The sequence below is a fragment of the Phyllostomus discolor genome, chromosome 3 (genome assembly GCF_004126475.2).
Source record: "Phyllostomus discolor isolate MPI-MPIP mPhyDis1 chromosome 3, mPhyDis1.pri.v3, whole genome shotgun sequence".
Taxonomy (NCBI): domain Eukaryota; kingdom Metazoa; phylum Chordata; class Mammalia; order Chiroptera; family Phyllostomidae; genus Phyllostomus; species Phyllostomus discolor.
In genome coordinates, this window is record NC_040905.2 from 13346625 (window position 1) to 13374303 (window position 27679).

Here is a 27679-nt window from a genome sequence, read left to right on the forward strand (position 1 = left end):
ATATGTGTATATATATGTATCTGTAACTTTCAAACAGTTCAGCAAAAAAAGAGAATGTCATAAAATAATAGGCAAAAGATATAAGGGTGTTCTTTTTACTATTCAGCTTTTCTGCAGATTTGGCATTTTTCAGAATAAAACATGTGGTAGGGAAAATCAAGTTCAAGGTTACTGAGCTGGAATGTACACATTCTTCAAGTGGTTACTAGATCGAGAGGCCACACCCATCTCTGACCCCATTGGTCTGACACACTTAGGAGCTCCTCCCACAAATGTTCTCTGGGCTCCTCCAAGAGGGGAAGCCTTAAAATTCTGGTTGGAGAAGTCTTAAAATCCCATCTTTGTTCATGGGCTCTCCTCTTGGAAGCAGGCTGGCACTCCCACAGGAAATGTAGGGATCTAATTCTGGCTGTGGAACTGGAGGCAGTAGGGAGAGGCATGGCTTGCCTCTGCAGGCAGTGGAGGTCCAGGGAAATGTGGAGGTTCAAGTTCTCTGTCTAAGCGCCATCACACCCTTCCCCCACTTAGTGCCCTTAGAGACCTAGCAGGACTGAGCATTTAGTTGGTGCTACAACTGTGCAGCCTTCACAGCCCGTCGCGGGCTTGTCCCAGAACTGCCGTGACCACAGGTGAGACCCCGTGGAAGCTGCAGTGGAAGCTGCAATGGAAGCTCTCTAGCTCTGCAAGTCTTACTCTTATGCTGACAGCTTTTACTCTCTTTCCCCACCTGCCTTCCTCCTCCAGGCTGTCAGAGTAGGTCTGGAAAATCTTTAGTCACAACTCGCCACAATGATGACGTGCCACAGCCGATTGGTCTATCAAAGTCTTGACCTTCAACTGTACTGCATTGCATGCTGCTCCACTCCTAAGTACTTGTGGCACCACCGTCTACCAATTTACTCGTGTGCCACTGCCCCCACACTGACGTTAGCCCTGTCCTCTCCAAATGTGTGTGCCACCTGATCCCAGAACACAACCTTAAGGGTCAGTTTCCTAGAGCTGTTTCTGGTCCCTATTGCTGTAGCACTCACAGTGCCAACAGGAAGCAGACAGCATACTCATCATAATTTGAGGAGGGTTTAATAAAGACCACTTATAAATATATATATGAGTGTAGGAAAACCACATGGACAGTTAACCCCCTCGGCCCAAAGGGATAAGGTTAAGGGAATGACCACTGGAAATCAGGAGAATTGGGTGGAGGTGTCCTTAAGAGGTCACCTTTAGTTGAGCAACAAAGCCAGGCCAAGGTGACCTTGAAGAGAGAGGAGCCAGAAGAATAAGTATCTGACCTCTGTTCTTCCTCACTGTCCCATTTCCTAGCAGGGCTCTGCACGGGCCAAGCCCAGCGAGGAGCCAGACAGCAGAGGAGCCTGCGGCTGCGTCCCTGCACGCCGGCCTCCCAGGGCCGAGGGCGGGGCGTAGCAGACCTGGAGGAGCACCCCAGGGCAGCCCACGTCCAGCGCAGTCTCTACCCCATGTATCAGGAGACACCCGTCCAGTTCAAACTTCACTACACACACCCTTAAAAAGTTGGGAGGAGGGAAGGTCAGATTTTATGTAATTTTTTTCCCAGTATTATCTTCATTACTAGTTAAGTTTTTCTTACACAATCACAACTCCCACCCATGGCACCTGGAAATTGGTAGAGATTAGGCAAAAAAAAAAAAAAAAAAAAAAAAATCCTAGTCCCTAAAGCCAAGAATAAATCAACCTGCCCTGGCTGGTGTGGCTCAGTGGATTGAGTGCCAGCCTGCGACCGGAAAGGTCGTCAGTTCCACGCCCAGTCAGGCCACGTGTCTGGGTTGTGGGCCAGGTCCCCAGATGGGGGCATGCAGCAGGCAACCACACATCAGTGTTTCTGTCCCCCTCTTTCTAACTCCCTCCCCCTCTCTCTGAAAAGAAAAATTAAAAAAGTAAATCAACCCCTCTTTAAGGAGTGATGGTCAGTGGCTCGAACTCAAACTGATGAAACCAACATAGACAAAGAGTTTAGCATTGATTGAAGGGTTTGGCAGTCACTAACACTAGCATGCATCCATGTACTGGGAATGCGACGTGTGGACAGCTGACCTTCCTACTGCTTCTGGGAGTGGGGTGAAATGGTTTCAAGAAGTTCCGAACAAGAGGCACTGCATCAGACACGAGTCCTAGCTTACGCCCCCAGTGGAAATCAGAGTGAGGGATTCTTCCACGGAGTCCACTACTGAACCAATGAACCAAAACTGTCCACTGTCCAAGTCGGCATCACAGGAACACACACAGTGAGGTCAGTATGGTCTCGGATTTTGAGGTTGGCGGGATGTGGATTCCGATTCTGCTTCTGCCGCTCGTGCTGCCGCAACCACGTGAGCTACTCCGTGGAAACGTCTGTTTCCCCCGTGAAACATGAATGACCAGAGCCTCTTCTTGTGCAACTTGTGGCAGAGTGCTTCTGCCTTTCCTAAGACAAAAAATCCCCGAAGATGAAGAGTCTAACCCACGTTCTTTTCAATACTTACGGGAGAGAGTTAGAAGAAGTACTTGAGTTTTTTCCTCTTGCAGATTGCTGGAGTTAAAAAGGTTGCAAAACCAACTCCAGTGCATTTTTTAATCTTTTAAAGGTGCCACGCCGATCAACCTTTTTCTAACGGCTTGCTGCCAACACTGCTTTGAATACCTCCTCCAGCAGTAGCTTCCCTTCTACTCCAAAACCCAAGAACCAGTGTTACAGGACTTCAGGGTTTTGGAAATGTTCCCAACTGTCTCTTAAGCGCTCCCTCGGCCTGCCAGTTAGTGGTTCTGCAGTGAGCAACAAGCCTCCCCCGTGTTCAGAAAAAGTCACAGACCAGAAAGAGCTATTTATGAGTGCTTGGATACCAAGTCATTTGTTTCTGAATAAAGAATTTTAAGGAAAACCATAAGGCTTCTGAAATTATTTTTCAGTTAATATAAATGGTTAGTCTTCAAACCTGAAAGCCAGATTAATTTTGATCCTGGATTGAGGCGAACATCCACAAACCCTTCACAATCTTCAGACTCCGGCTATAGATCTTTTCACTACCTTTCCTCCTTTCCTATCACTTAAGTGAGAATAAATGAACATGTTCTTTCTCCTTTTCACCTTCCAAGGCCAACGGTGAGCAAGAAACAGGGCTCATGCCTCAAAAAATAAACGGGGGGCTCAGGGCTAGGCTTGCACACACGTGCACAGCTGCCCACACACACTGTTGCACTCCTCCATGGTCTCACCTTGAGCAGCTCAGCTGTAGTAGGAGGGGAAAGTGGTTTGAGAACCAAAGTGATTCAATTCTTGATGTTACGATGAAGTAGGTAGCTTATTTTTTCTCTAAAATCATTAGAAGTACTCATGGTTCCGGGACACTTCGAAGTCACCAGAAAACAGAAGTAGGAAGTGACTGAAACTGCAGCAGACACCAAGGTCAATTGCAATAGGTCCCAAACACAGCCAAATCCGCACTGTTAATTAGACACTGCATGCTGCATGTAAAACCCACCCTCCCGTCCAGGGAGCCAATGTCCCTCCACAGCTACCACCTCGTTCCCCTTCGTCCTCCACAGCTAGGCTGCCGAGTCTCCCCTCCTCACGCAGACTCCGCCTTCCCTGCCCTTGGCAACACCACCAGTGACCTACGAATCACCCAACTGCAGAAATTTGAAGGTTGCAGAAGTCACGGAGAAACTGATGACCTGTGTCAGACTGAGACTACAGACATGCCAATCAAATGGGTTGAAAGCTTTTGTGATAGTCACTGTTGGAACAACTGGCAGTCTGAATGGGGTCTCTGGGTGAAGAGATACAGGAGTTCTCTGTACCATTCTAGCAATGGCTAATTATCTGTAAGGAAAAAATAAAAAGCCAGAGTGGGAGCTATCAGAAGACTCAGGCGAAAAACACAAAGTGCAACTTTACAACCACTTTCCAAGACACGTGAGCTACTACATAGGCCATTCTCAGTGAGTTCTGACCTCAGTGGCAGGAGGAGCCCTTTGTATAGTGTTTTCCTTACTCCGAAGGCTTATAATAGTTACAAAATCCAAATATTGAAATTCAGGATAAGTGGGTTTTTTTCCTGGCAGTTAAAAACCAGAAGTGGCCCACATCACTTCCAACCTAAAGTTAGTTATCTGGCAGAAAGATAATTTAAAACCTGCAAAAGCCAAAGAGTGAAATCAGAAGAAAACAGATGTGTTTCACTTGGGTCAGAAACAGGTGGTCACTGTGAACCTAGGACTGAAACGGCTGAAAAGCGTGTCTGGAAGGTCTGAACTCTGTCCGACTTTTATATAAAGCAGTTGGGCAGCCAGGGGAGTTCCGAGTCTCTTTTACACAGATGGATGCTAAGTCTTGGGTGAACTGTTATACAGTAAATACTCTGTATGTAAATTTTTAAATGCTTCATGTTCTTAAAACCCCTTTGCTAGTACCATTACACCTTTGAGCTATACTATAAAATTGTAAAGTCAGTGTGTCCAAGTACTTTTTTTTTTTACTGGGTTTCTGAGACAGTGTTTTATAGTTCAGTGGGTGGGGCAAAATAAGAGTCACAAGCGGTGTTCCATGGATCCTTTTAATCCCGCATAAGTTCCCCTAAACAGAAATTTAAGCAGTAAGCCCTGGCTGGTGTGGCTCAGTGGGCTGAGTGCCGGCCTGCAAACGGAAAGGCTGCTGGTTCGATTCCCCTACTCAGGGCACATGCCTGGCTTGCAGGCCAGGTCCCCAGTTGGGAGCGTTCAAGAGGCAACCAATCAATGTATCTCCCACACATCAATGTTTCCCTCTTTCTCCCTCCCTCCCCCTCTCTCTAAAAATAAATAAAACCTTTAAACAATGAAATTCAAACAGTAAGAGATCTCAATATATATAACTAAGTGAAAGCACTTACCAAGAAAGGGAAAATAGATACTATATAAATGTAAATGTAAGTTTGAAATACACAGAGAAGTCCATTATTACAGTTAGGTACACCGAGGAATAATCACACTGCAAATCATTCACGGCAGGGGGGCGGGCTGTGTATACTCCTTAGTGTTTGCATTTTCCATTTGGATCGGGTGGACCATACAGCCCCAGAGAGGCTCAGAAGAATCCACACACTGAGGCGAGTTCCCATCCCCAAAGCACTCGCACGGAAAGGCATTCTGTTCGTAAATAAAGCCCATCCATTCAACAGATAACTCAGCCGTTCATCTTCAGGTTGGTGAAACTGGGATGACACGGAGGACACATTTCTTATTTTTTATTTCAACATTTAAAATATTCACAGATGGAGCATTGTATTCATTGACATCTCCATGGAAGATGTACCAAACAAAGCATACAGGTGTCCACAATTACAGAATTACGTATTTGTGACTATGTAAATGTTTACCCCCTAGAATTTATCTGGAAAAACGCCACTTAAAAAAAAAAACACACACACACACCAAAAAAACTTTTTTGAGTATCTCACGGAATTAATTTCCATAAAAAGTGAATAGCAAGGACTAGCAGGAGAAATATTAGCCAGCACTTCAACATTTCAAGCTTGTAGTATTCTTCTAACATACTCATGTCGTCAGAAACATTTACTTCTCAATTATTTTTCTTTTCCTCTCAATAGCCAAGGCCAAGATGTACCTCCTTTCAATTTTCAGTCTTTTCTTCCAAAAGCATTATGTGGAATAGGTTGACCATCACAAAATCTTGACTAGCTAATGAGGTAGGAAGTCTTCAAAAGTTCTTAAGCATTTATGAAGCGAAACAAAAGAGAATCATCAAATGATATACAGTATTTTTTAGTGGTTGGTTGTTCTTTTAATAAAATGCCAAGAGCACTGGAAATGCGTCAGATGCTGCTTGTACTTTAAAAGACAGAGAGTAAAACCCCAGGAGAAAGGCCCTGCGGCGTGACAGGCCAGGGCTAGTATTAACTCGGCCCATTCTGGCACCGCAAGCAAGGAGAGAAATGGCTGCCCCCCCATGCTGAGCTTTCTGCCTGGGGAAATCGTACCAAGAAGGTCAAGTTAAAACAGGGAGAAAAAGTACTCTTTCTTTTGGTACAAGCTAATTCTGCTATTATTTTAACCCAGTTCTCATCCTTTCCTACACACAAAAGAAGATTAATAACTTCTATATATTGCATATCCAGTAACATTATTGAAATGAATTTCTCAGTCAATGTACCAAATTCTGCCAGAAAAACACTCCTTGTAGGAAGGGTTTAAACCAGACAGCTAGAAAATGCCTAGGGAATAAAAGACTTCAGCACCATCTCTTTATTAGCAGATTGTTTCAAAATGCATACACCCCTTAAATTCATATAAACCTAGGACATTCAACCATCACTCCCTCTCCATCTACACCAAAATCAATGTTCTGTGTTCGAACTACCCTTTTTGTATATGTAGGGAATACTTTACAATCTACCCGATTAAGGTAACAGGACACACGTTTCCAAAAATGGGGGAAGTCATCGATAAAAAAGTTATTTGCACACTTTAATACCTATTATTTGATGAAGGCTAAAATACCAGAAGAGAATTTCTTTATTTCCTCAATTACACAACAATTACGGTTACTGCTAAAAACACTTTTTCAAAAAACCCAAAAATGCAAAAAAAAAAATATTCAAAGTAGAATAGCTGCCAGACAGTTGATAACTACACAGGGCCTGGCAGATGGTTTTGAAATCAAATCCTTGACAATTCTATAAAATGTTCTAGACACAGCAATCAAACTTGGCGTAATAGTACAACTCTCTGATATAGCAGTAACCACTTTAAATTTTATTTTAGCTACCAAAAATAACTTGTCAACAAGGAATTTTTAATGTCTAGTCTAAACCTTTCTTTTCACTATTCTATCTAGAATTGTGTCCTATCAAAGTGACCAAAATGTCACTTAGCTTGAAGAGAACTGCGTCATCTTTGCTGCCTTCTTTAGCTTCAGTAAAGTTCCCTCACGCTCTTTTCCTAAGGCCACACCATGCCCTATTTATTGCTGCCAAGCCCCTGAAATCTATGCCTCTATCTGTGTCTGCTTTGTCATCACGGTTCATTGAAAACTGTATCAGAACGCCCACTTGGTAACATTTAAGTCCAGTACATTAACTGCAAAAGAACTAAGGCTACTGAAGCAAAGGCCAAAAACCACAGGTATATACTCTTTCCCCTAAAAATTGATCACATTTCCTACTATTAACGGTAAAAGCTCAATGGTATCTCTGGCTATATATAATCCATACTCAATGCTGTAAAATAAAATGTTAGGCCAGTAAGCTTCCACAATTTTTATTAAATCCTAGTCTAATTTAACAATTTCTGATTTTATAGACATCCTCCTATGGTGAACATGTTTAGTACGTGAAAATACGTCAGACATCTAAGAAGCCATCATCCTCTGCAGACTAAGCAAAAAGATAACTACCACACAGAACACTACAGGTAATGAGACAGACTTACTTGCTCAAAGAGTTTTCATACAAGCCATGTTGTTTATCAAACTATATCTCCTAATATTTAATACAGTAGAATTAGTGATTGTAGTTTCCATATAGTATTTTAATTACAAGTACCTTATTGAGATAACATGTCAACAGTTTCACTAACTTTCCAGATTAGCATAATATATTCAAGAACAATAAAAAATGAAAGTTGAGCACAAGTTATTCAAGGAAAATGAAGTAAAGATAAAATAAGGAAAGTGAAGTGTCACTGGACATTTGTGTAGAAGAAAACACAGCAACTGTGGATTTCACAAATCAAAAGTTTATAAATTCAATACAATACAAATCCTTTTGAATGTAAAAGGTTGAAATTCAAAGATCTATAAACTTTTGGCCTCAATTAAATAGTACCAATTCTTCTGCTCAAAGAAGGCCACAACAGTTAAGACTGTATTACTTGATTTTATTTTACACTAGGTGGTGGGCACAAAGCGATCCTCCTCAATGAAGTTGACAATGATCTTCATTCAGATTGTTTTTAATAATGCACATAAAAAAAACATATTCTTACAAATTGTTCTGCAATCCAAATATACAATAGCTTGGGGTGGGGCGGGGGAACGTTTAGAAAACAAAAGCCAATGTAAAAAGACAGATTAAAACAACTAGACCAGTTACAAGTTTTATATGGCTCTGATTTTACAGTTTCCTTACTGCATCATCAATGTCAGAAATCTGTTCCTTCAGCTGGCTCCATTGCTCAGGATTTAAAGAAATACCTAAAACAAAGTTTCAAAAATAAAAAATTGACAATCTATTTAAGCTTTCTTGAGGATTTTTATACTTTCAACTAAAATTCTTTTTTATCAAAATGACCATTTTTGAACCGTACAATGGTGTAATATTGATATAAAATCTCTTAATTTGTTAATTACAGAGTCATCACAATTACCTGAGGTCAATTTTATGTCCAGTTTACTTTCAGACACCGCATCCTACATGCCATTGGTACATTTTATACCCAGTGAGAACAACCAATGATTTCATGATGTATCTCACCAATGCTTACAAATGAGCAAGCCAAGTGGCCAGGCCCAAATTTGGTATGTGACACCCCACATTTACATCCAGCTGGTTCCAACTTTTGCTCCAAATTTCCACAGGAACTCAAGGTGAATGACTTCTGTGCTGAGTTCTTCCAGAAGCATTCATTTCACTTTGGAAAATCCCCGGGACATGATCCATACAGGACTCCTTAGAATCCACATTCTGAAATCATGCCATCGCGGGGTTCAAGTCCCAGCCTCACTAGCACTAACTTTAAGACCTTAAAACAACTACACTACCTCTGAGCTTCAGTTTCCTCACCATTAAAATGGTTCTTATACATCCAAGGGTCACTGTGAATGATTAAATTAGCTAACCTGAATTAAAAGCTTAGCAGATCACTGGGCACAAGTAAACACTTGGAAGGTTAGCTTAATGATACTATCCTGTGTAAACTGTAAAACTATGAACAGAAAGAACTTTGTACTTTAAACTTTCAGTATTCTAATACCTGGCCCATGCAAACAGAAATAAACTAAACTGGAGAATTAATGTTATCTCAGAAAACTGCCTGAAGGCCACGAAACAGAGGGGAAAGGGGGGAATGGGCTGGGACAACCCCTAGGAAGGGCTTCCAGGAAGCTCAGCTCATTGTTCCGGGGCACTTTTGCAGGAACAGGAAAAGAGATCTGGCATTGGCCACAACGGAACAACTGGGATGGCCACTCCCAGTTGCAGGCTGAACAAGAAAGTGCAGAATATAAAAACACAGAGGGTTAAGTTTAATAAACCTGAAAAATACATGAAACAAACTGCCTTTCAAAATTGCATTCAGGCAGAGTAGAAGAAAATAAGGAGGTAGTTTTTCATCAGCTAAGGGTTAACCTAAAGAAGTTAACTACCCAGCTATACAAAATGTATGTTGGTACACAATGCTCTCTAGCTATTGGGTGAATTAATAAAGTATGCTTCTGTGGTGCTAGATGAAGCAAAAAGACAAAAGCCCATTTAAATAGTACCACCCTAAAGAATACACAAAAGGAAACTGTGTGAACCAGGATTTTCCATTCTGGATTTTGCAACTTCCTAAATAATACCTACTCTACTTCAGAATTAATGTTTTTAAAAAATTTTTAAGTTACATTCAAGTAAATTAGCAGCCAATTGAAGTGATATTAAGGGTACTATTTTTTCTGGGTTTTATTCCAACAGCTATATTTAAGGTACCTCATTAAATAAAAGCTAAGCGTCATACCCGAAAGACTACAGAAGATAATGAATCAACCAAACGTGGACCTCTTCCTAGTACACTGCGAACATTATTTCAATTTCCAACAAGATGGGTCACTTAGATCATTTTTGATTCAGTCCAGTATTAGGACCAAAGTCAGGAAATTAAGTCTCACCTTTTCTTCCTGGTTTCATTTCACCTTCTGGGTCCATCCAATATTCTCTAATATCAATAAGGACTTTTCCTTTGAAGTCCCGAACACTGACGTACCTCATTTTTCCAATCTGCAAAGAAACAAAACATGAAAAGGTATTCTTTTCTACAGTCCATATTTATTTCATAAGTCACTGCATACTCACTCTATTTTTAAGCACAAAAATAGCTACTACTCTCAGTATCAAAACGATAACCAAAGGAAGTGTCACTATTAAAAAGAAATCTCCCTAAAAAGATGGAACTAAACACGCACAGCTCACATTTCCAATCATCTCACATTAAAAGAATCATTAGCAAACAGTGCAACTGCTTCGGAACACATTGTACAGAGGCCCTCAAAAACCAGAGCATACGACCCAGCAGTGATCAGAGGCCCAGCCCCACTTCTGGGTATGTGTCCGGAAGAATTAAAGCAGGAGCTTAAGATAATTATTTCCACACCCATACTCACGGAAGCATTCCTCACAATAACCAAAACGCCCATCTTCTGATAAGCGAATAAACAAAATGTAATATATACATACAGCGGAATATTATTCAGCCTTAAAAAAGGAATTTCTGGCACAGGTTACAACAGGGATGAGCCCACATTGTACTAAGTGAAACAAGGCAGTCACAGAAAGATCCATACTGTATGACTCCACTCACACAGTGCCTAGAGCAGTCAGATTCAGAGACAAAGTACAGAATGGTGGTTGGGGTCGGGGGTGCTGGGGAAGGGACAAAAAGCGGAGCTATGTTAGCTATGTAACAGTTCTGCAAGATGAAAAAGTTCTGGAAATTTGTTTCACAATAGTGTGAACATATGGTTAAGGAAGTAAATTTTTTGGTTGCCTTTTTTACAAAAAAAATCATCAGAAACCAAACTCTTGCAGTATAAACTACAACCACAGGAAACCACGGACCTTTGCTTTAGCAACCATTCTGAATGCAAGAATACAGAGACAGTAACATGACAAAGCTTTTTCCTTTAGACATTCATTTCAAGTAACATCTTTTAATACACTTCACTCACAGTCTGAGAACTTACTCCTACTATGCACAGAAAACTGTTCTTCAAACTTTCTTCAACACAAACTACAAAGCCCAAAGGAATGGAAAACACTTTACTCAACAAGGTGCTGTCAACACTCCCCAAGAAGTCTCTCACTGCTGTAATACATAGTCTAGCACTTCAACTACAAAATCGCACTTTCTGATGAACACCTCTAGTACCTCTACCTCTCTTCCTCATTCTAAACCTCCTCTCCTTCACTCTTACTGACTTAAACTCGCTGTGGCGGTTGTGCTCAACACACACCGGCACGTGACAGCTGTGTGTCTGGCTGGGTTCCTTCAATCGGCTGCCTCAGCAGTTAGAGCTGCACGGCGCCACAAGCACGTGTTCATGACTTCCACCTTGCCCTTGTCCACTCAGACTGCTTTTCGGGTCTCAGTTTGGCCTCATTCATTTTCCTTTTAGCTTTGAATCTCAAGTAAGTTTCTTGTCCTGCTGGCATGTCCCCTACTTCCAGGGCATGCCCCATGCTTTATGGAGAAAATAAAGTCCATTAGGTACAAGGCACAGGTGAGTGCCTTCGAATCTTTTCTCTCTCTATTTACCCACATCATTATCAACTCTTAACTTCTTTACCTTCCATGTCCCATTTCTCGTGTACCCATTCTCTCCCTTTCCGATGGTTCTTATCCACCATTTCCAAACGTGCCTCTCCTCTTTTTATAAAGCACTTTGTAACTTTCCCCACGTTCCCTTTTTCCCTTCAGGGCTGAACTCTGAAAGAAGCAAACTTCTGTTTCCACCAATTAAATTCCCATAGCCTACTCTAAAGTCACCTGTGATTTTATTGTCGGGTTTATAATTTTTTAAAAGATTTTATTTATTATTTCTAGAGAGGAGAAGGGAAGGAAAGAGAGAGGGAGAGAAACATCAACGTGTGGTTGCCCCTCCCACGCCCCCTACTGGGGACCTGGCCCAGGACCCAGGCATGTGCCCTGGACTCGGAATCAAACCGGTGGTGACCTTTAGGTTCACAGGCCAGCACTCAACCCACTGAACCATACCCGCTGGGGATATTATCAGTTATAACAGCTCATTTTTCACTCAGTCTTCTTTGTATCCTCTAAAGCCTATCATACTGGGTTCCCGGTAAGCTGTTTTAATAAATGAATTAAGTCCAAAATAACTGTCACAGTGAAACTGTCAGTAGTGACTTATAATATTGATTTAATATTTTTTAAACAATTTAGGTATCTTAAACAGCTATAGCACTGCACTAAACATTTTCATTTTGGTTTTTACAATAAGCCCAAAAGCCTACTGAGCAGATAAAATTAAAATATACCAAAAACCTACTAAAATAATATTGATTATGTAAGTCGAGTTTAACATGAGCTTAAGGAAATGGAAGAAACTTTAGGTGGTGAAATTTGACCTTGAAAAATGATTAAGCATTAAGTAACAGGGAGAGAAAAGTGACAAAGACACAGAGGGGAGAAAGCAGAAAGACACAGTACTGATATTCAAAGACAGGCCCAACAGACTGAGCTTCACTGAAGAGGACTTGAAATACGGGGAGAGAATTCTGAGGCCTTTATAGGCTCCTGACCGAGAACAGAAAACAGAACAAAATGAACAAAAAAACAAGCATACTACTACTGCTGCTGTCTTCTGCAGCTCATATTCCTGAGAAATCTAAAAACAGGGTTAAATCTTTAAAAATCTCACTGGAAAAGGTTTAAAAATCAAGACTGAAAGGAAACCTATTTTAAAGAAAAAGACAAGCACGTTGTAAGTATATTAATGCACATTTTACCAGTCTCAAGCTAGAAATAGAAAGTACTCAATTTCTTTATGTAAAGTGCATAGTACAACACACTAAACACAAGAAACAGATCCTTTAATTTCTACCCTTGTTTTCTAGAAACTTCTCAGAAGTGCCCTCATCCACTATTTCAATGAAGTATGTTGTAAGTATTTTTGTTTGCTACAGGTTAACACAGTATGAGGCATTTTCTTTCTCCCAAACATGGCTAACCATCCATGTATTCAAAACTTTGTGAATTTACAATATGAGGTCCCTAATCACTTTCTAATGACTTGCATCTGATATATAGCAAACAAGGAACTACTCAAAGTAGAGAAAAAGTATAGGTTGGTAAACCTACACTAAAACTTGGTAACATTTCAGAGACTAGCTGTGGGTTTGGAAGGGAAAATCTAGAGACACAAACTAACGCTGCTCCACCAAAATCTGAGTCACTTATAAACTAAAACTTATTGTGCATTTTGTACACTGTCCTTCAATATATCAGTGAACACTTGAACATAAAAGTTTTCATGCAGTAGAGTGAGTGCAGGCTGCAAACCAAAGGGTCGCCCTTTGACATTCCCAGTCAGGGCACAAGCCTGAGTTGCAGGCTGAGTTGCATCCAAATAAAGATGGGCTGCGGAAAGATGCACCACGTTTACCCCATGACTCGCACACTCCCACACCAGAGAGCAGAGCCCCAGCTGGGCATGCACTCCCTCCGGAGCGCAGCGAACAGCGGCACTGAGGAAGGAGACAGGAGGGCTGCCCCTAACATCAGGAACAAGACAAGGATGTCTGTTCCCACCACTTCTTTTCAATACTATACTGGAAATAATAGCAACAAAGCAAGAAAAAGAATGAAAAGGACGATATAAAACTCAACGGACATAATCATTATCAACATAGAAAACTCTAAGAAGTCTCAAAAAATACATGTATAACATATAATATAAAGTAAATATATAATATGTTTGCATGTTATATAATATGCATATTTTTTCTAGCAATAAACTGGAAAATGAAATTGACATTTACGGTACAATCAAAAAATGCAAAATACTTAAGAATTTCACAAAAGATGTGCAAAACTCTGTAGTGAAAATCATAAAACAGAGAAATTCAAAAAGATCTGAATAAATGGAGAGCGACAGTGCACATATTAAGTAGAAGACTCAATATTGTCAAGTTGCCTGTCCTCCCCAAATCAATCTTCAGCTTTACCCGATCCCAATCAAAATCCCAGTAAGCTATCTGATAAAAATTGACAAGCTGATTCTAAATGTTTATAGAAATACAAAATACAGAGAATAGCAAAAAGATTCTAAAGGTGAAGAATAAATAATGTTAAAGAACTTATCCTACCTGATTTCAAAACTCACTGTAAATGCATAATAATTATGACAGTGTAGAACTGAAGACAGACATGCAAATTAATGGGATAGAGTGCAGAAATAGATACTTTTTTACATATTCACTGATTTTCATTATGAAGATCCAAGATAATGCAATGGAAAGTGAAGAGTCTTTTCAGTAAGTGGTACTGGAACAACTGGGTGTCTGTGTGCAGGGGAGAAAAATGAGTACCCACCCTGTCTCAGACCAGACACAGAGAAACTATTACTACATGAATCACAGACCTAAACACACGAAAGTTAGAACTACAAAAATTCTAGGAGAAAAACACTGGCAAAATTTTTGTGCCCTTGGGGTGAAAAAATATGTCGTCACAGAAAACAAAGTATTAACCAAAAGGGGAAATTTACTGAAAATTGACAATCAAAATTAAAGCTTTTTAAAGATATTTAAAATAAAATGGCAAACCACTGAACCAGAGAAAATATTCACTTTACTTATGTCTGTCTGATGAAGGACTTGTGTCTAAAATATATAAAGAACTCTTACAACTCCATAAATCAAATGACCTTTTTTAAAAAGACTTGAACAGAATCTTCAAAACCAGGTCTATGAAGCCCTAGCTGGGGGCTCAGTTGGTTAGAGCCTCATCCCAACATGCCGAGGTTACGGGTTTGATCCCCAGTCAGGACACATACAAGAATCAACCAATGAGTGCATAAGCAAGTGGAATAACAAATCATATTTCCCTCATTCTCTCCTCTCCGCCTCCCCTTCCTGCCTCTCTCTAAAATCAATAAATTTTTCAAATAAAATTTTAAAGCAAGTATGTAACATTAAGGAAATGCCAAGTAAAACTACAATGAGCCACCACCACTACACATCCATGAACTTAAGTAGATGAAATTAAGAAGACTGACAATACCCAGTGAGAACGTGGAGCGACTGGAATCTCATCCATGGCTAATGGGTGTGTAAAATGGTACAGCTAATATGGAAAAGTCTGACGGCTTCTTAGAAACTTAAACACACACTTACTTGTAGCCCAGCAAATACATCTGGTTTCTACCCAAAAGGGAAAAAATATCCACACAAAAAACTTGTTCAAGAATATTCATAGCAGCTTTATTCCTAATAGCCCTTGAGAAATAACCCAAATGCCCATCAGAAGTGAATGGATAAACAAATTGTAGTATAATCACACAATGGAATACTGGTCAGCAATAAAAAGGAACTACTGGCCCTGGCTGGGGTAGCTCAGTGGATGGAGCGCGGGCTGGGAACCAAAGTGTCCCAGGTTCGATTCCCAGCCAGGGTACATTCCTGGGTTGCAGGCCATGACCCCCAGCAACCGCACATTGATGTTTCTCTCTATCTCTATCTCCCTCCCTTCCCTCCCTAAAAAAAAAAAAAAATAATAAATAAATAAAATCTTTAAAAAAAAAAAAAAAAAAAAAGGAACTACTGATAACACAGAAACGGCATGCTGAGCAAAGAAGCCAGACACAGAACAATCCAGACCGCACGACTCCATTGATGGGAGTTTCTAGAACACAACTACTGTCAGGCTCCCTTCAGAATCACCCCGTGCGCCACAGCCGGAATGTTCTGGGGTGATGGAAACGGCCTGTCTACGAGAGTGTATATACATTTATCACAGCTCATCGAATTATACTGTGTGTGCCTTTTATTACATGTACAAATTATATCTCAGTAACTTAGCCCACAGACACCTCCTCCTCCGTTGAGGAGAAAACTGAATAAAGCTAAGAAACTCTTACACCCCCCGTAGTACTATACAGATATAATTAAAGTGCAAAGAATAAAGGTCACTGCAATCACATGTGAGAGGAACAAGTAACAACGCATACAGTTTTCATGCATATAATCTGGAAGTTAGCAGGAAAAAAATACCACATACATCATAGGAAACAATGATTCTTAAATTTTTTTTGATTCCCTGTCCCCTTTGGGGATTTGATAAAGGTTATGAATAATCCTCTTAGAAACAACAAAAAATTCAAATAAAAAAAAGATAAGTCCAACCCTGGCTGATGTAGCTCAGTGGATTGAGCACGGGCCTGTAAAACAAAGGGTTGCTGGTTCAATTCCCAGTCAGGGCATATGCCTGGGTTGTGGGCCAGGTCCCCAGCTGGGGCATGTGAGAGCAACCACACATTGATGTTTCTCTCCCTCTCTATCTCCTTCCCTCCCCCTCTATCTAAAAATAAATAAATAAAATACTTAATAATAATAATTCCAACAGACTCCCTGAAGTACATTCATGAAGCCCCCACCCCACGCTATTCTCGCAGATTAAGAACACTTGACTGAATAACGACATAATTTAGAAGTATCACATTTATCCTTAAATCATCAAATCAACTAAGGTGGTATCACTAACCCTCACGCCTACCTCTGAGAAAAAATATACAGGGTCCAACAGAAGTAACACCTGCTTGAGTGTGGTTGGTAGGGTAATAATATGGGCATGTAATAATCTGTAGTTTTAATTTGAACATGTCACCTAAAATGTCATATGGTATGCTTGAGTGTGATACTGTTATGTTACAGAATTACATGCTTATGGTTTTTAAATAAAAGATTTTGTAACAAAGAGGGGTGTTATTTGTATCAGATCCTGTAGATCAACGCCCCCTGCGTCTCAACCGTTCTGGCCCTTAAGACACTGAACAATTACAAGCTAGTTCCCCAGACCATCTTTACTATCACAGAAGTCCTACCTCAGGCAGGTTCTATCCCTCCAGAACCTCGCTCTTCAACTTCAGAGCTGAAGGAACCAGACAGAGGCAAGCATCTAGTAGCATTTCCTCGCTAGCCAGAATTCTGCCCAAATCACTCTCGAGTTTCAAAGATTAGTGCAGTGACATTTAGAGAGCTGCTTGTGCTTGCTTTACCAAAAGTAAGTTTATTTCCTCTAGTTCTATCCTCGAGAGAAACAAGTTAAAAAAAAAAGTGTCATATGGTTACTAACCAAAGAATCTTAATTTAGATTTTAGATCTATTTGTTTCTGGTAAAGTATTAACTGATAAGCTGGGTCCTGAAAGCTTCTAACAATGTCTAAAAACTCTGTGGGAGCTGTCTTCTAGAAGTATAGGAAACATATACTCCTACTTTAAGAAAAAGAAAAAAGCTACTTTATAAAGCACAATGAGATACAACTGATTTTCCTTCCAAAAACCCCATCCTTCATCTTATAAAATTATTCAAGCCATTAGTATTAATAAAGTCCTGATTTTGTATCATATAATCAGTGTACTCTAATGTGCTCTTTAGCTGATTAAAGTTCAGTATTATCACCTAAATACTTTTCTATGGCCAAAATACCATTTCAAGGAAAAAGCTGTAATGAACAGCAACGAAATTAAACATAATATCTCTTAGAAGGCCTACAGTACCAGGTTTGTGAAAAATTACTTTGAAAATAAGGCTTATGCTCCTCCTACAGGCATCTTCAGAAGGGTGAGAAGTGTAACAGCCGTATCAGGCATGGGAAGATTTCCAAACTGAGTTGGACTCACATTGTTTGGTGAGCTAACCACCCCTAAAAATAGATCCCGTTTTCCCAAATCTGCTCTAGTAGAGCAAGAGCTCTAAATGTGGGTCCTGGTTTCTTTTCATATGAAATTAGGGATTGAATCACAAAATAAAATCCACTAATAGGCCATTAAGAGGCCAAAGGTGCTCTATTTATCATACGGGTATACAGGCAGGCAGGTATATGGTGAACAGAACTAATCAGAGAAAAGCCCAACAGAGTTGCCCAAATACCCGGAAGTTTTTACCTACACTGCAATCATTAAGTTAAAATAGTCCAAAGTAGCCCTTCATTCTACACAGGAGGAAAGTGTATAAAAAGGATATTCTTTTTGCAGATTTCACAATTTCATTCTGCCCCTTAAGATAGCTTGCCACTACACTTTGAATAAAACTCAAACTCCTGAAAACGGCCTCCCAAGAGGAAGGCGCTGCCAGATCTGGCCCCTCCCCCTCCTCACCAACTAAACCCCCATCTGTACTCTCAGCCAGGCTTTCAGGACTCCAGCCACCAGGGCTTTATAATTCTAGCACAATCCAAGCTCCTTCCAACTTCAAGGTATTCGCACAATTTCCTCTACTTCAAAAACGAGTACCTCTCCCATACACTTCACACGACTGGCTCTTCCTTTCCTCCATCTTTTTTTTTTTGGGGGGGGGGGGGTTCTTGTATAAGCCCTGACCAGGACCGAACCCTCAACCTTGGTGTATGGGGTACCCGGCCTGGACTTCTCCTCTGTCTTAAGTGTCAAGTGCCACTTCCTTAGAAGATTACCAGACATCTTCTCTCTCGTAATAATCTACTGTTGTACTTCTCAGACCTTATAATTTTACTTTATTTTAAGAGAGGAAGGGAGAAAGAAGGGGGAGCAGGGCAGAGACAGACAGGCAGACAGACAGAACCACTGATGTGGGAGAAAAACATTGGTCAGGTGCCTCCCTCCCGTACACACCCAACAGTGGATGGAGCCTTCAACTTTTTGATACACAGGACGATCCAACCAGCCACCCAGTCAGGGCATCAGATGATTTATTTTAATGTATTGATTTTAGAGACAGAGGGAGACAAAGAGACAGAGAGAGAAACACCAATATGAGATAAATTCCCTGACCGGGGACTGAACCCACAACCTAGGTAAGGCATGTGCTCTGACCAGGAATTCAACCCCCAAACCTCTGGTGTACAGGACAATACTCCAACCAAGCCAGGCCAGCCAGGGCAGCTCTTAGGATTTTAATTAACAGTGGCACCTCAGTGCTTGTTCTTTCATTCCAGAACTCCTGACGTTAGCAAATGAACATGAAGCATTTTCTCTTGAGGGGGAGGGGTCATGACTCATACAAGTTCTGGCTAGCTTGATGAATCCCAAGCAAGTGCCAAATGCTGAAACATTTTTTTCTTGTCAAAATGCAACAATTACAGGGTTTGACGAATTCTGAAGGTGACGAGTACCAAGGTATGACTATAAGTATGTTTATGTGTATGACTTTTATCCCCATAAATCCCATGAAACCAGAGACCCCCTCTACTTGGTTTATCCCAAACTTAGTTAGCAAGGCCTGAATGAAATACAGCATGCATTCAACTTTTTATTCAGTCACCGAAACAGTGCCCTTTCATAATTCTTACAGTGACTTACCCATATTTTTTGGACTAAGAGGCACTCCGCCTGCCCCCATTTGGGAGGAATAAAGGTTGTTAATGCTGCTGTTGAGTTCTGTTCACACTTACATTGGTGAAATATTATGTTATGTTATTAAATATTTTACCGCATTTTTTGCTTCAAAATTTTTTCCCTATTTTCTTCCTCTAAAACCAAGTTGCATCTTATGGCCCGAAAAATGTGTTCTATTCTCTATCCAACTAACCTAGTCTGCTCATACTTCCTCTTTAGCATACAGAAATCAGAGAACTAAACCCGTAACTAAATAATTTGTCTGCATTTGCTTATTTTCTTTTCCTATGTATTTTAAATAAAAATCATATGTACTTGAGGTGTGCAACAGGATTTGATATAAATATCCATAGTGAAATGATCACTACAGTCAAATAATTAGCATACCATCTTCTCGGTGTTACCACTTTTGGTGTTTCATCAGGGCACCTGAAAGCTCGGCATGTTTCCAGCGTCCAGTACCAAGTACAGTAACCCTGTGGCTCTCTACCTTCTTTATCCAGGCAGACAACACGGCAGAAGCAAGTGGAAAAAATCAAACTCCTATCTTCCTGTTCTCACCTTAATCCTGGCACTCTTTCAAGACTTTCAGTAAATTGTGTGTATAATGATATAAACATGTACTGTGTGTGTGCGTGTGTGTGTATGTGCGTCTGTATTAGCCTCGCTTTCTAATCAAATGTTGCACTCTCACTCTGCCCAACATTTTGGCTTCAAATACACAGACCTCTGTGGAAGGCTTACTCTATGCTCGCCCTCCTTACTGTACTCTTCCATTTCCTTCATTTCTTTGGCCCACATCCCTCTCCTTCCTCCCTGAACACCGACCACCGAGACATGTCCTCAGCCCCGTCCTCCCCTCCCGCTGACTTACACTCACTCGAGTCCCCTCCTGCTGACATCGCCAGGAACACTTCCCAACCACACCCTCCGGGGGCCACAGGACACTCTTCTTATTTTATCACATTTACCATCAGGTCCAAAAAGCCAAACCTAACCACCTCCGCCATTAAAACTAATTTCTTTTCCTCATTTCTATTAATTAAACCTGTGTTTCTAGGGTCTCTCAAATTTACAGTCTTCACTGACTGTTTCGTTCCTCTAGTCCATTTTTCCTCATCAGTAATTTACAATTGTCATTTCTTCTTTGGGAAAAACCATCTAAGCCCCTATCACCTCACTCACAGATGAAGGCCTACAATAAATTACCCAAGAGACCTCACCTGCATTCACTTATCCCCACTGCCTCTCCCCACAAATCCTTCTAGTACTATACAATGATGCCAATAACAAGACTCCCTAAAACAAGATACGACACCCAAGAAAAGAACTTCCCTCACATTACCTCACTATTCCACCTTTTCTCCACAACGCATAAACAGAGGGCCTATGTTAGTAAACCTACTCGCCCTTTCTGTTCTTGTCAAGCCCAAACTAGGCAGGTCTTATTGCTGCTCCCTCTCCAACATCCTATATGTATTGGATACTTCACAGCCCAACACCAGACCTACCTCCTCCAAACTACTTTCTAATGTGCAATTCTCAACCTCTTCTTTTGCATGTCTATAGTTTTTATACCCACATTGTTTTAAATACAGCAAAACTACAGATGTCTAGATTTTAACAATAATCTAGCATCATAAAGAGAGGATTTGAGATCTTGCTCCCAGGCATATTTTCAATTTGGCTCAAATTAAACTCATTAAGAAAAATTCCAGCATCAGTTTTGGCTGGTATGGCTCAGTGGATTGAGCACAGGCCTGCGAACCAAAGGGTCACCAGTTCGATTCCCAGTCAGGGCACATGCGTGGGTTGCAGGCCAGATCGGGTCCTCAGTAGGGGGCACACAAGAGGCAACCACACATGATGTTTTGCTCCCTCTCTTTCTCCCTCCCTTCCCCTCTGTCTAAAGTAAGTAAAATCTTAAAAACAAACTCCAGCATCACATAAATCACTTTCATTTCAACTTGTTCTTAATTTCAATAAATATCCTTAAGCAATCTTTTATACTACACATAACAGATTATGCATTATCAGATTAAGCCACTGTTATCGTTCTTCCGATGAAGCCGGGTGAACCCTTTGGACCCGAGACAAGGACCGACGCTACCTGAAACATGTTATCATCTCTGCTGCTGCTGCTCTGCTTGGAAGAGGACAGGGCTCTGGAAGTTTCACCCGTCTTTTGCTTCTTTACAGGTTTTTCTGAAGCAACTTGCTTTTTCCTCTTTAACTTGAAAAAAAAAACACACGAATATGATTAAAATTTGCACGCTAAATAATAAAACACATCTCAGGTTTATGGACAAGAAAGGGGATATGTACAAGTTCAGTGACCAAAAGTAACCTCACGGGACAACCTGACCATAAATTCCCAACTGGGCAGGTCAGGGTGGGTGGTCACACCCAGGCCTGTGCCTTTCTAGTGGAAGGTGTATCTTTGCACTACGTCCTGTCCATTGTTTCTGTGCATCCAGGTGAACACACGTTTTCAATCACCCTCAAGAGAACACGTGGTCTAACCCAATCCCTGCCTTGCTTTCTCCCACCTTCACGCATACTCTTTACATTCCCTCCCTAACTCCAAATGTACAAGATACACTACAAACACAAACTGTCACTCTCCAGGGCATTTGAGATCTTGCTATCAGTTTGACTCAAATAAACCACAAAAATTCTCCACAGGTTTGGACATGTCTTATACTGACAGATTCGAAAGATTCCATCTTTTTTTTTTTTTTTTTTTTTTTAAGATTTTATCCATCTATTCTAGAGAGGGGAGGAAGATTAATCAGTTGCCTCTCATGCGCCCCCTACTGGAAACCTGGCCCACAAACCAGGCATGTGCCCTGACTGGCAATCGAACTGGCAACCCTTTGGTTCGTAGGCCGGTGCCCAATCCACTGGACCACACCAGCCAGGGCAAGATTCCATTACTTTTTATGATTTAAAGAATCAAAAGACTACATTTATTAAGTAAAAAATCATAAATACATAGCCAGGTTACACATTGACAATGAAACTTTGAAACTAACCTACCACGGATATGTAACAGTGTTTTCAAACTGTTCTCAGGAGCCCAAAATTACTTTAGAAATTAAGGGTGGCATTAACCAGAAAAGTTATTTTGTAGACCAGGATCCCACATAAGGTTTCTTTGGGAGGAACAGTAACAACAAAAAGATGAGGGACCTGATGCTTTTAAACTTTTGGAAACTACAATCTACTAAAGCTACAAATGGAATGTGGTAATTATGAAGACTACAACAATTTATTCCATTTCTGGGATATGATATTTATTTATGCTTTGCTGATTCCAAAAGAGACTTAAACTGGCTTAGGGAATTTATGAGTAGGCATAGCTATGAAACCTATTTTGTACTGGGCACTACAAGTTAGTAAGTCAAGAACTTCCTCATCACAAAAAAGTCACTGAAGACAGACAGTGAAGTGTATGACTAGCATTCACAATCAAAACAATGCTTTAAAAGTAGCATTACTACAAAAGTTTTAATGTAGCCCCATTCTCAAAATGAGCTAACTGCCCATGAAAACCAGTAGAGGGCAGTCATGTTCTTCGGTGGAAAGCATAAGCTACTACCAGGAGCAAGAGTTGGTTTACAATTATAATACGAATAAAAACGGTAATTAATAAATTATAAACTGTTTTGTGTTCTCACAACTGTAAACTTACTTTTTCCCACCTCCATAATTTAATGTTTTACTAAATTCAGAGGAAGATGAGTAAAAGATAATGTACATATGCAAAAAAAATGTTAAGTCCTTATAAAATCAATAGTACTATTTGGAACAAACAGCAAAAATTAACCCAGCTCAATAAGCAAAAAGCAACTATTCTTTACAACAGGATCTGTCTAGATATTCCCTGTGGACTAGCACATAAAAAGTTCAGTGAAAATGTTAAATGAACATATTCAAAGGCTATACTATGTACAAATAAAAAAAATGAGAGATTTCCTACAATATATGCGTGTTCTTTGAAGTCTTGTTTCCACCTTCCAGATGATATTATACTGTGTATTTCCCCACGGAGGTCCGTCTTCTACAAGATTCTCCCTTACTAAGCTCTCTTTTAACTATCAGGCTAACCAAGCTCAGAGACACAACTGTGGAAGCTTCTAGGAGATAAGGACCTTCTGCACGAAGGAAGCCCTGAGTGAAGTGCCAGGTGCTCAGTTAAGGGGAATCATGTACCACTTACAGTGCAGTTGTCAATGCAGAAAATGCCTATTTGTCTAAATGGGTAATTTCATGTCAGCTTTGCTGGGTGTTGATTTAACTAAAAGGAGGGGACCAGGGCAAATAACATTGTAACTTAAAAGGTACCAAGCTCACATTCTTTGAAGTTTAATACTTGTGAGGTCAATAAACACCAGTGGCTGAGAAGGCTGTCAAAACGGACATCTGCATTCAAGGGGTTCAGATCATCTGGATCAACTACCTCATATAATAGCTATAGACAGACTCTAAATAATGACAATCAGTGGCTTTGACCTTATTCTAATACTAATCCCCTGGGGTCCATGGCAGTGGTCCCGCAGCTTTGGGGTTCCTCATCTGAGGCCGGCCAGAGTCTGGTTTAGGGGTTAGGAGTGCGCATGTACCAGCCAGCACCTGAGGCATTTTCGTGGAGTGGAGTGACCCCGGCCATCTGCACTTTGAGAAGCAGCACTCTCACTGGGAGACTCGGGCTCACCTCGCTGTCCCTCAGAACTGACTATGGACAATCCTGCTGAACTAGGTATACAGAAACGACTTGGTCCAGGAAGGAATAGTCACCTTTTTGTCAACTTCACTGTCAGAATCACTGCCAGAAGAGCTCGAAGAAACAAGTTCCTTTGATTTAGGCATTCTGAAAGAAAACATACTGGGTAAGTAATTTACAAGCTGCTCCATTACCTTCAATTTAACACACTCCCACATCAGAAATGTAAGAAGTCCCATGGTTCGTTCTACCATTTTGTGGTACTGGAGTGGTTATACTGAGCACAATGCTGTAAGTTACGCTCTGATCTATGCTCTTTCAAGTTGAAAACAACATGCAGAGTGTTCTGACCCAGCACGGAGAAATGTCACACACATCTCCCTCTGACACCAATGGGTCCTTTTATACTTCATTTTGGGGGGTTAGGTGTTTATAAGCAGGGCATTTTGCAAGAAGCAGCTGATAGCAATCACTGTTAAAGCCACGGAGAAATATGAATCTTCTCAGTACTGCTTTCCATTTCTTACTGACAAGACCTAACAGAAAATTATTCACTGCAGGAAATGACCGTAACATTCACACAACACAGGGAACAGTTGCATTTTTAGATGTTGATATAATTAATTTGCCATTGTAGTACTATTTTTCATATTTTGTCTATGTTCTTAATTTTACCTGGCTTTTTGATCATGCCATCAAATAATAAGTACTAATTCAGAGTTTAAAAGTTATACATAATTCACAACTCATTACATTTTACACTGATTTTCTACGCTGGAATACACCAGAATTTGAAAAACCTGGTTTTAGGAGAGGCAAAACCTTTCCTCAAATTACCACTAAGACCTAGTTCTTCAGGTTCCCCAAGACAGAGATACTGGGTTGGCCAGAAAGTTCATTTAGTTTTTTTATACAAGGCTCTAGTAATGCCTTTAACTTCACTCAAAACAATGTTGTTACACTGTATTGTGACAGCTGTCATATCAGCATGCATTTTTTAAAAACCATAATTGGAATTTTTGTGCAGCCATTTTAATATTGAAGATGGAAAAAGAGATACAATGTTTTTGGCATATTATGCTTTATTATTTCAGGAAAGGTAAAAATGCAGCTGAAACTCGAAAACAGAATAATGCAGTGTGTGGAGAAGGTGCTGCAAGTGATTGAACCTGTCAGAAGTGTTTTGGGAAGTTTCTTGGTACTACTGACACTTTGGCCAAATAATTCTTTGCTGTGGGGCTGTCTTATGCATTGGAAGGTGTTTAGCAGCACCCCTGACTTCTACCCACTAGAAACCAACAGTGAGAGATAGCCAACGTAATCAAAATATCCAAATCAATACAGCTATTGGTGAAAACGGAAAATGTGTCTTTAATTTTATGGAGAAAACTTAAACAGATGTTTTGGCCAACCCAATACACCGCCCAGTGCCTTCGAGCAGATGTTTACTGAGTGACTGCAGCAAGACAGGGTGCCTTGTTGCATGTATTTTTAAGGGTTTGTTTGTTTTTAAGGCCTAAACCCCACATTTCAAGGAGCTCCAAGGCATGCTATACTTATTTTCAAGGCACTTACAATACCAGGGGGTAAAATGCTTATTATCAAAGTATCTTTAGCTCTCTCCATCTCCTTTTCTGCCTAGACTAAGCCATTAATTTTTGTATGCTCTAAAGGGCTCAATACACACAACACAGACTATAAATATTTGGATAAAAAGGAAAAAGGGACTTCATTTTCTCCTTCAAAAAATTGGCAATCTAGCTCTAGACTGCACTTGAACTGGCACTGGCATTCAGTGTGTTCCACATAGGAGGTCAAGGTAAAAGAAGTGGGCCATCCCAACCCTAGCCACTAAATTCGAGAAGCTCACACCATACCCAACCCAGCCAGGTTGACTTTACTGGTAATTTCTTGATGAAAGAGTAACATTCTTGGGAGGAGCAACATTCATAACCACGTTTTATGCATTATTCCTGCTACTGCTCCATTTTACCTAGTCTCCAAATCAATTCAGTTTTGTATGCTAGCTGCTAATATTGCCAAGACACATTTTTTAAAGGTAATTAAATTACACATAACCTATTTTTCGCTTTGGAACAGCCTAGCGTAACTATGCCATCTGTTAAAAGCTGCCTGGGGGCCTAGGATCATTTCAAAAAACACCCTCCTATTCAACCCAGTAAGGCCACTAACAAGAAACAGGTAATGGTAACTGTAGCCAGTCTCTTAAGAACTTTTAACAAAATATGTGTTTATATTTAATGTGCTTTTCCTGTCTTCCCTCCCCCCCGCCCCGCAAAAAAAGCAGACTCATAATTCAGGCAAATCATACTAAAATCGCTAGTGTAGAATATATACAAAACCCAAATTAACAAAACTAAGTCTTTGGTCATCGATAGCATGCTGGATTAGAAAAGATGATGTGAAAATAAACCAAGACTAAGGGCACATGGACTCCGTACAACACGAGAGTGATGAGCACCAAGACCCGGGGAGGGGGGGGTCGCGCGGTACCAGGAAGCCTGCCAGCACTCCCGGGCTGGAAACGGCTGGAGTCGCGCAGGGGACAGGTTGGTCGGAGGGGGCGTGGGAGGTGGCGGAGTGCGGAGGAGACCGTGCGGGAAGAGGAGGGACTTGCACCAAGCGCCATTTTCTTCTCTCGAAGCATTCGCTACCCGCTGCAAACCAGCCGTCCTCCACCCTTTGCCCTCTCCGCCCCCCACCCGCCATGCTACCCCGACGGGATCTGCTCCCTCGCTTCCCTAGAGCGCCCCCCACCCTGGAGACAAGGGTGGGGACTCCGCGAAGCCTTGGGGGAGGAGCAGACCCTGCACGCGCCCCGGGCCACGGACCGGGGCGGGAGACGGCCAAAGCCACAGCCACGGCTGCATTGTCCCGGGGGCGCCAGGACCCCCTCCCCGCGACTCCTCAGCCGGCGCCCGAAATCCCGGGTCGCCACCGCGCCCACCCCCGCTCCAGGCTGTTCCCCCGAGGCCTGGCTTCTGGCGCGTAGGAGATTGCAGCACAAGGGCCACGGGGTCGTAGATGGAAGAAGGGCGTCAGAGACGGAGGAGGGGGTCCGTGGAGGCCGAAGCAGGGAAGGGGAGGTCAGGCAGCGCCGCCATTTCCCGTGGCCGTCACCCACGAGAGGAGTGATGGGCCGCGGGCTGCGCGTAGCCCGGGAGGGAGGGTGAAGGGGTCAGCAGGGTAGGGGGTTCGAGGGCTGGGGGCGGAGTCCCGCGTACTCACGCTCCGCTCCTGCTTCCTAACAGCCCCGTGCTCGCTCGCTCACGACTGACAGAGAACCGGACGTGACGGAAGCCAGGAGACACCGGCTCCGCCCCCTGGGACACGTGATGGGGCGTGGCTTCGCTGCCGAAACCCACACTGAGACCCTTTCCAGGGCCTTAAAGGAACCGCCCCTCGTCCTGAGCAGTTGCCTTGAGAGTGAGATGCTGGGGAGATTGGGTCTGTGAGTGAATGAGAGAGTGAATAAAACATCAAAGAAAAGCACCGAGCTTTGTACTTGTTCCATAAATGTTTCTTGTATGAAAGTGAAGTGTCCACCCTAAAAAAAAATGGACATTTCTGGCACATTTCTCCTAGAAATGACCCTCCTCCACAAATCCCCCAG

At 41.5% G+C, this 27679-nt stretch overlaps 1 protein-coding gene across 1 annotated transcript; it reads right to left on the reverse strand.

Annotated features, from left to right (window-relative positions):
- Window positions 1-5225: 5225 nt before the first annotated feature.
- On the reverse strand, window positions 5226-27401 carry SUB1 (SUB1 regulator of transcription). Its single transcript, XM_028525201.2, has 5 exons — window positions 27295-27401; window positions 24120-24192; window positions 21430-21552; window positions 9881-9989; window positions 5226-8206 (listed from the first exon to the last, which is right to left on the reverse strand). Exons 2-5 carry the CDS (start codon window positions 24189-24191, stop codon window positions 8127-8129), a joined length of 384 nt encoding a protein of 127 aa, XP_028381002.1. The 5' UTR covers window position 24192; window positions 27295-27401; the 3' UTR covers window positions 5226-8126.
- Window positions 27402-27679: the final 278 nt, after the last annotated feature.

Coding starts and splice junctions, on each gene's coding strand:
- SUB1 (XM_028525201.2), bottom strand. CDS start 24,191: ATGCCTAAATCAAAGGAACTTGTTTCTTCGAGCTCTTCTGGCAGTGAT. Junction 21,553..24,119: donor ACAGTGAAGTTGACAAAAAG/GTGACTATTCCT, acceptor TTTTTTTTCAAG/TTAAAGAGGAAAAAGCAAGT. Junction 9,990..21,429: donor GAGATGATAACATGTTTCAG/GTAGCGTCGGTC, acceptor GTTTCTTTGCAG/ATTGGAAAAATGAGGTACGT.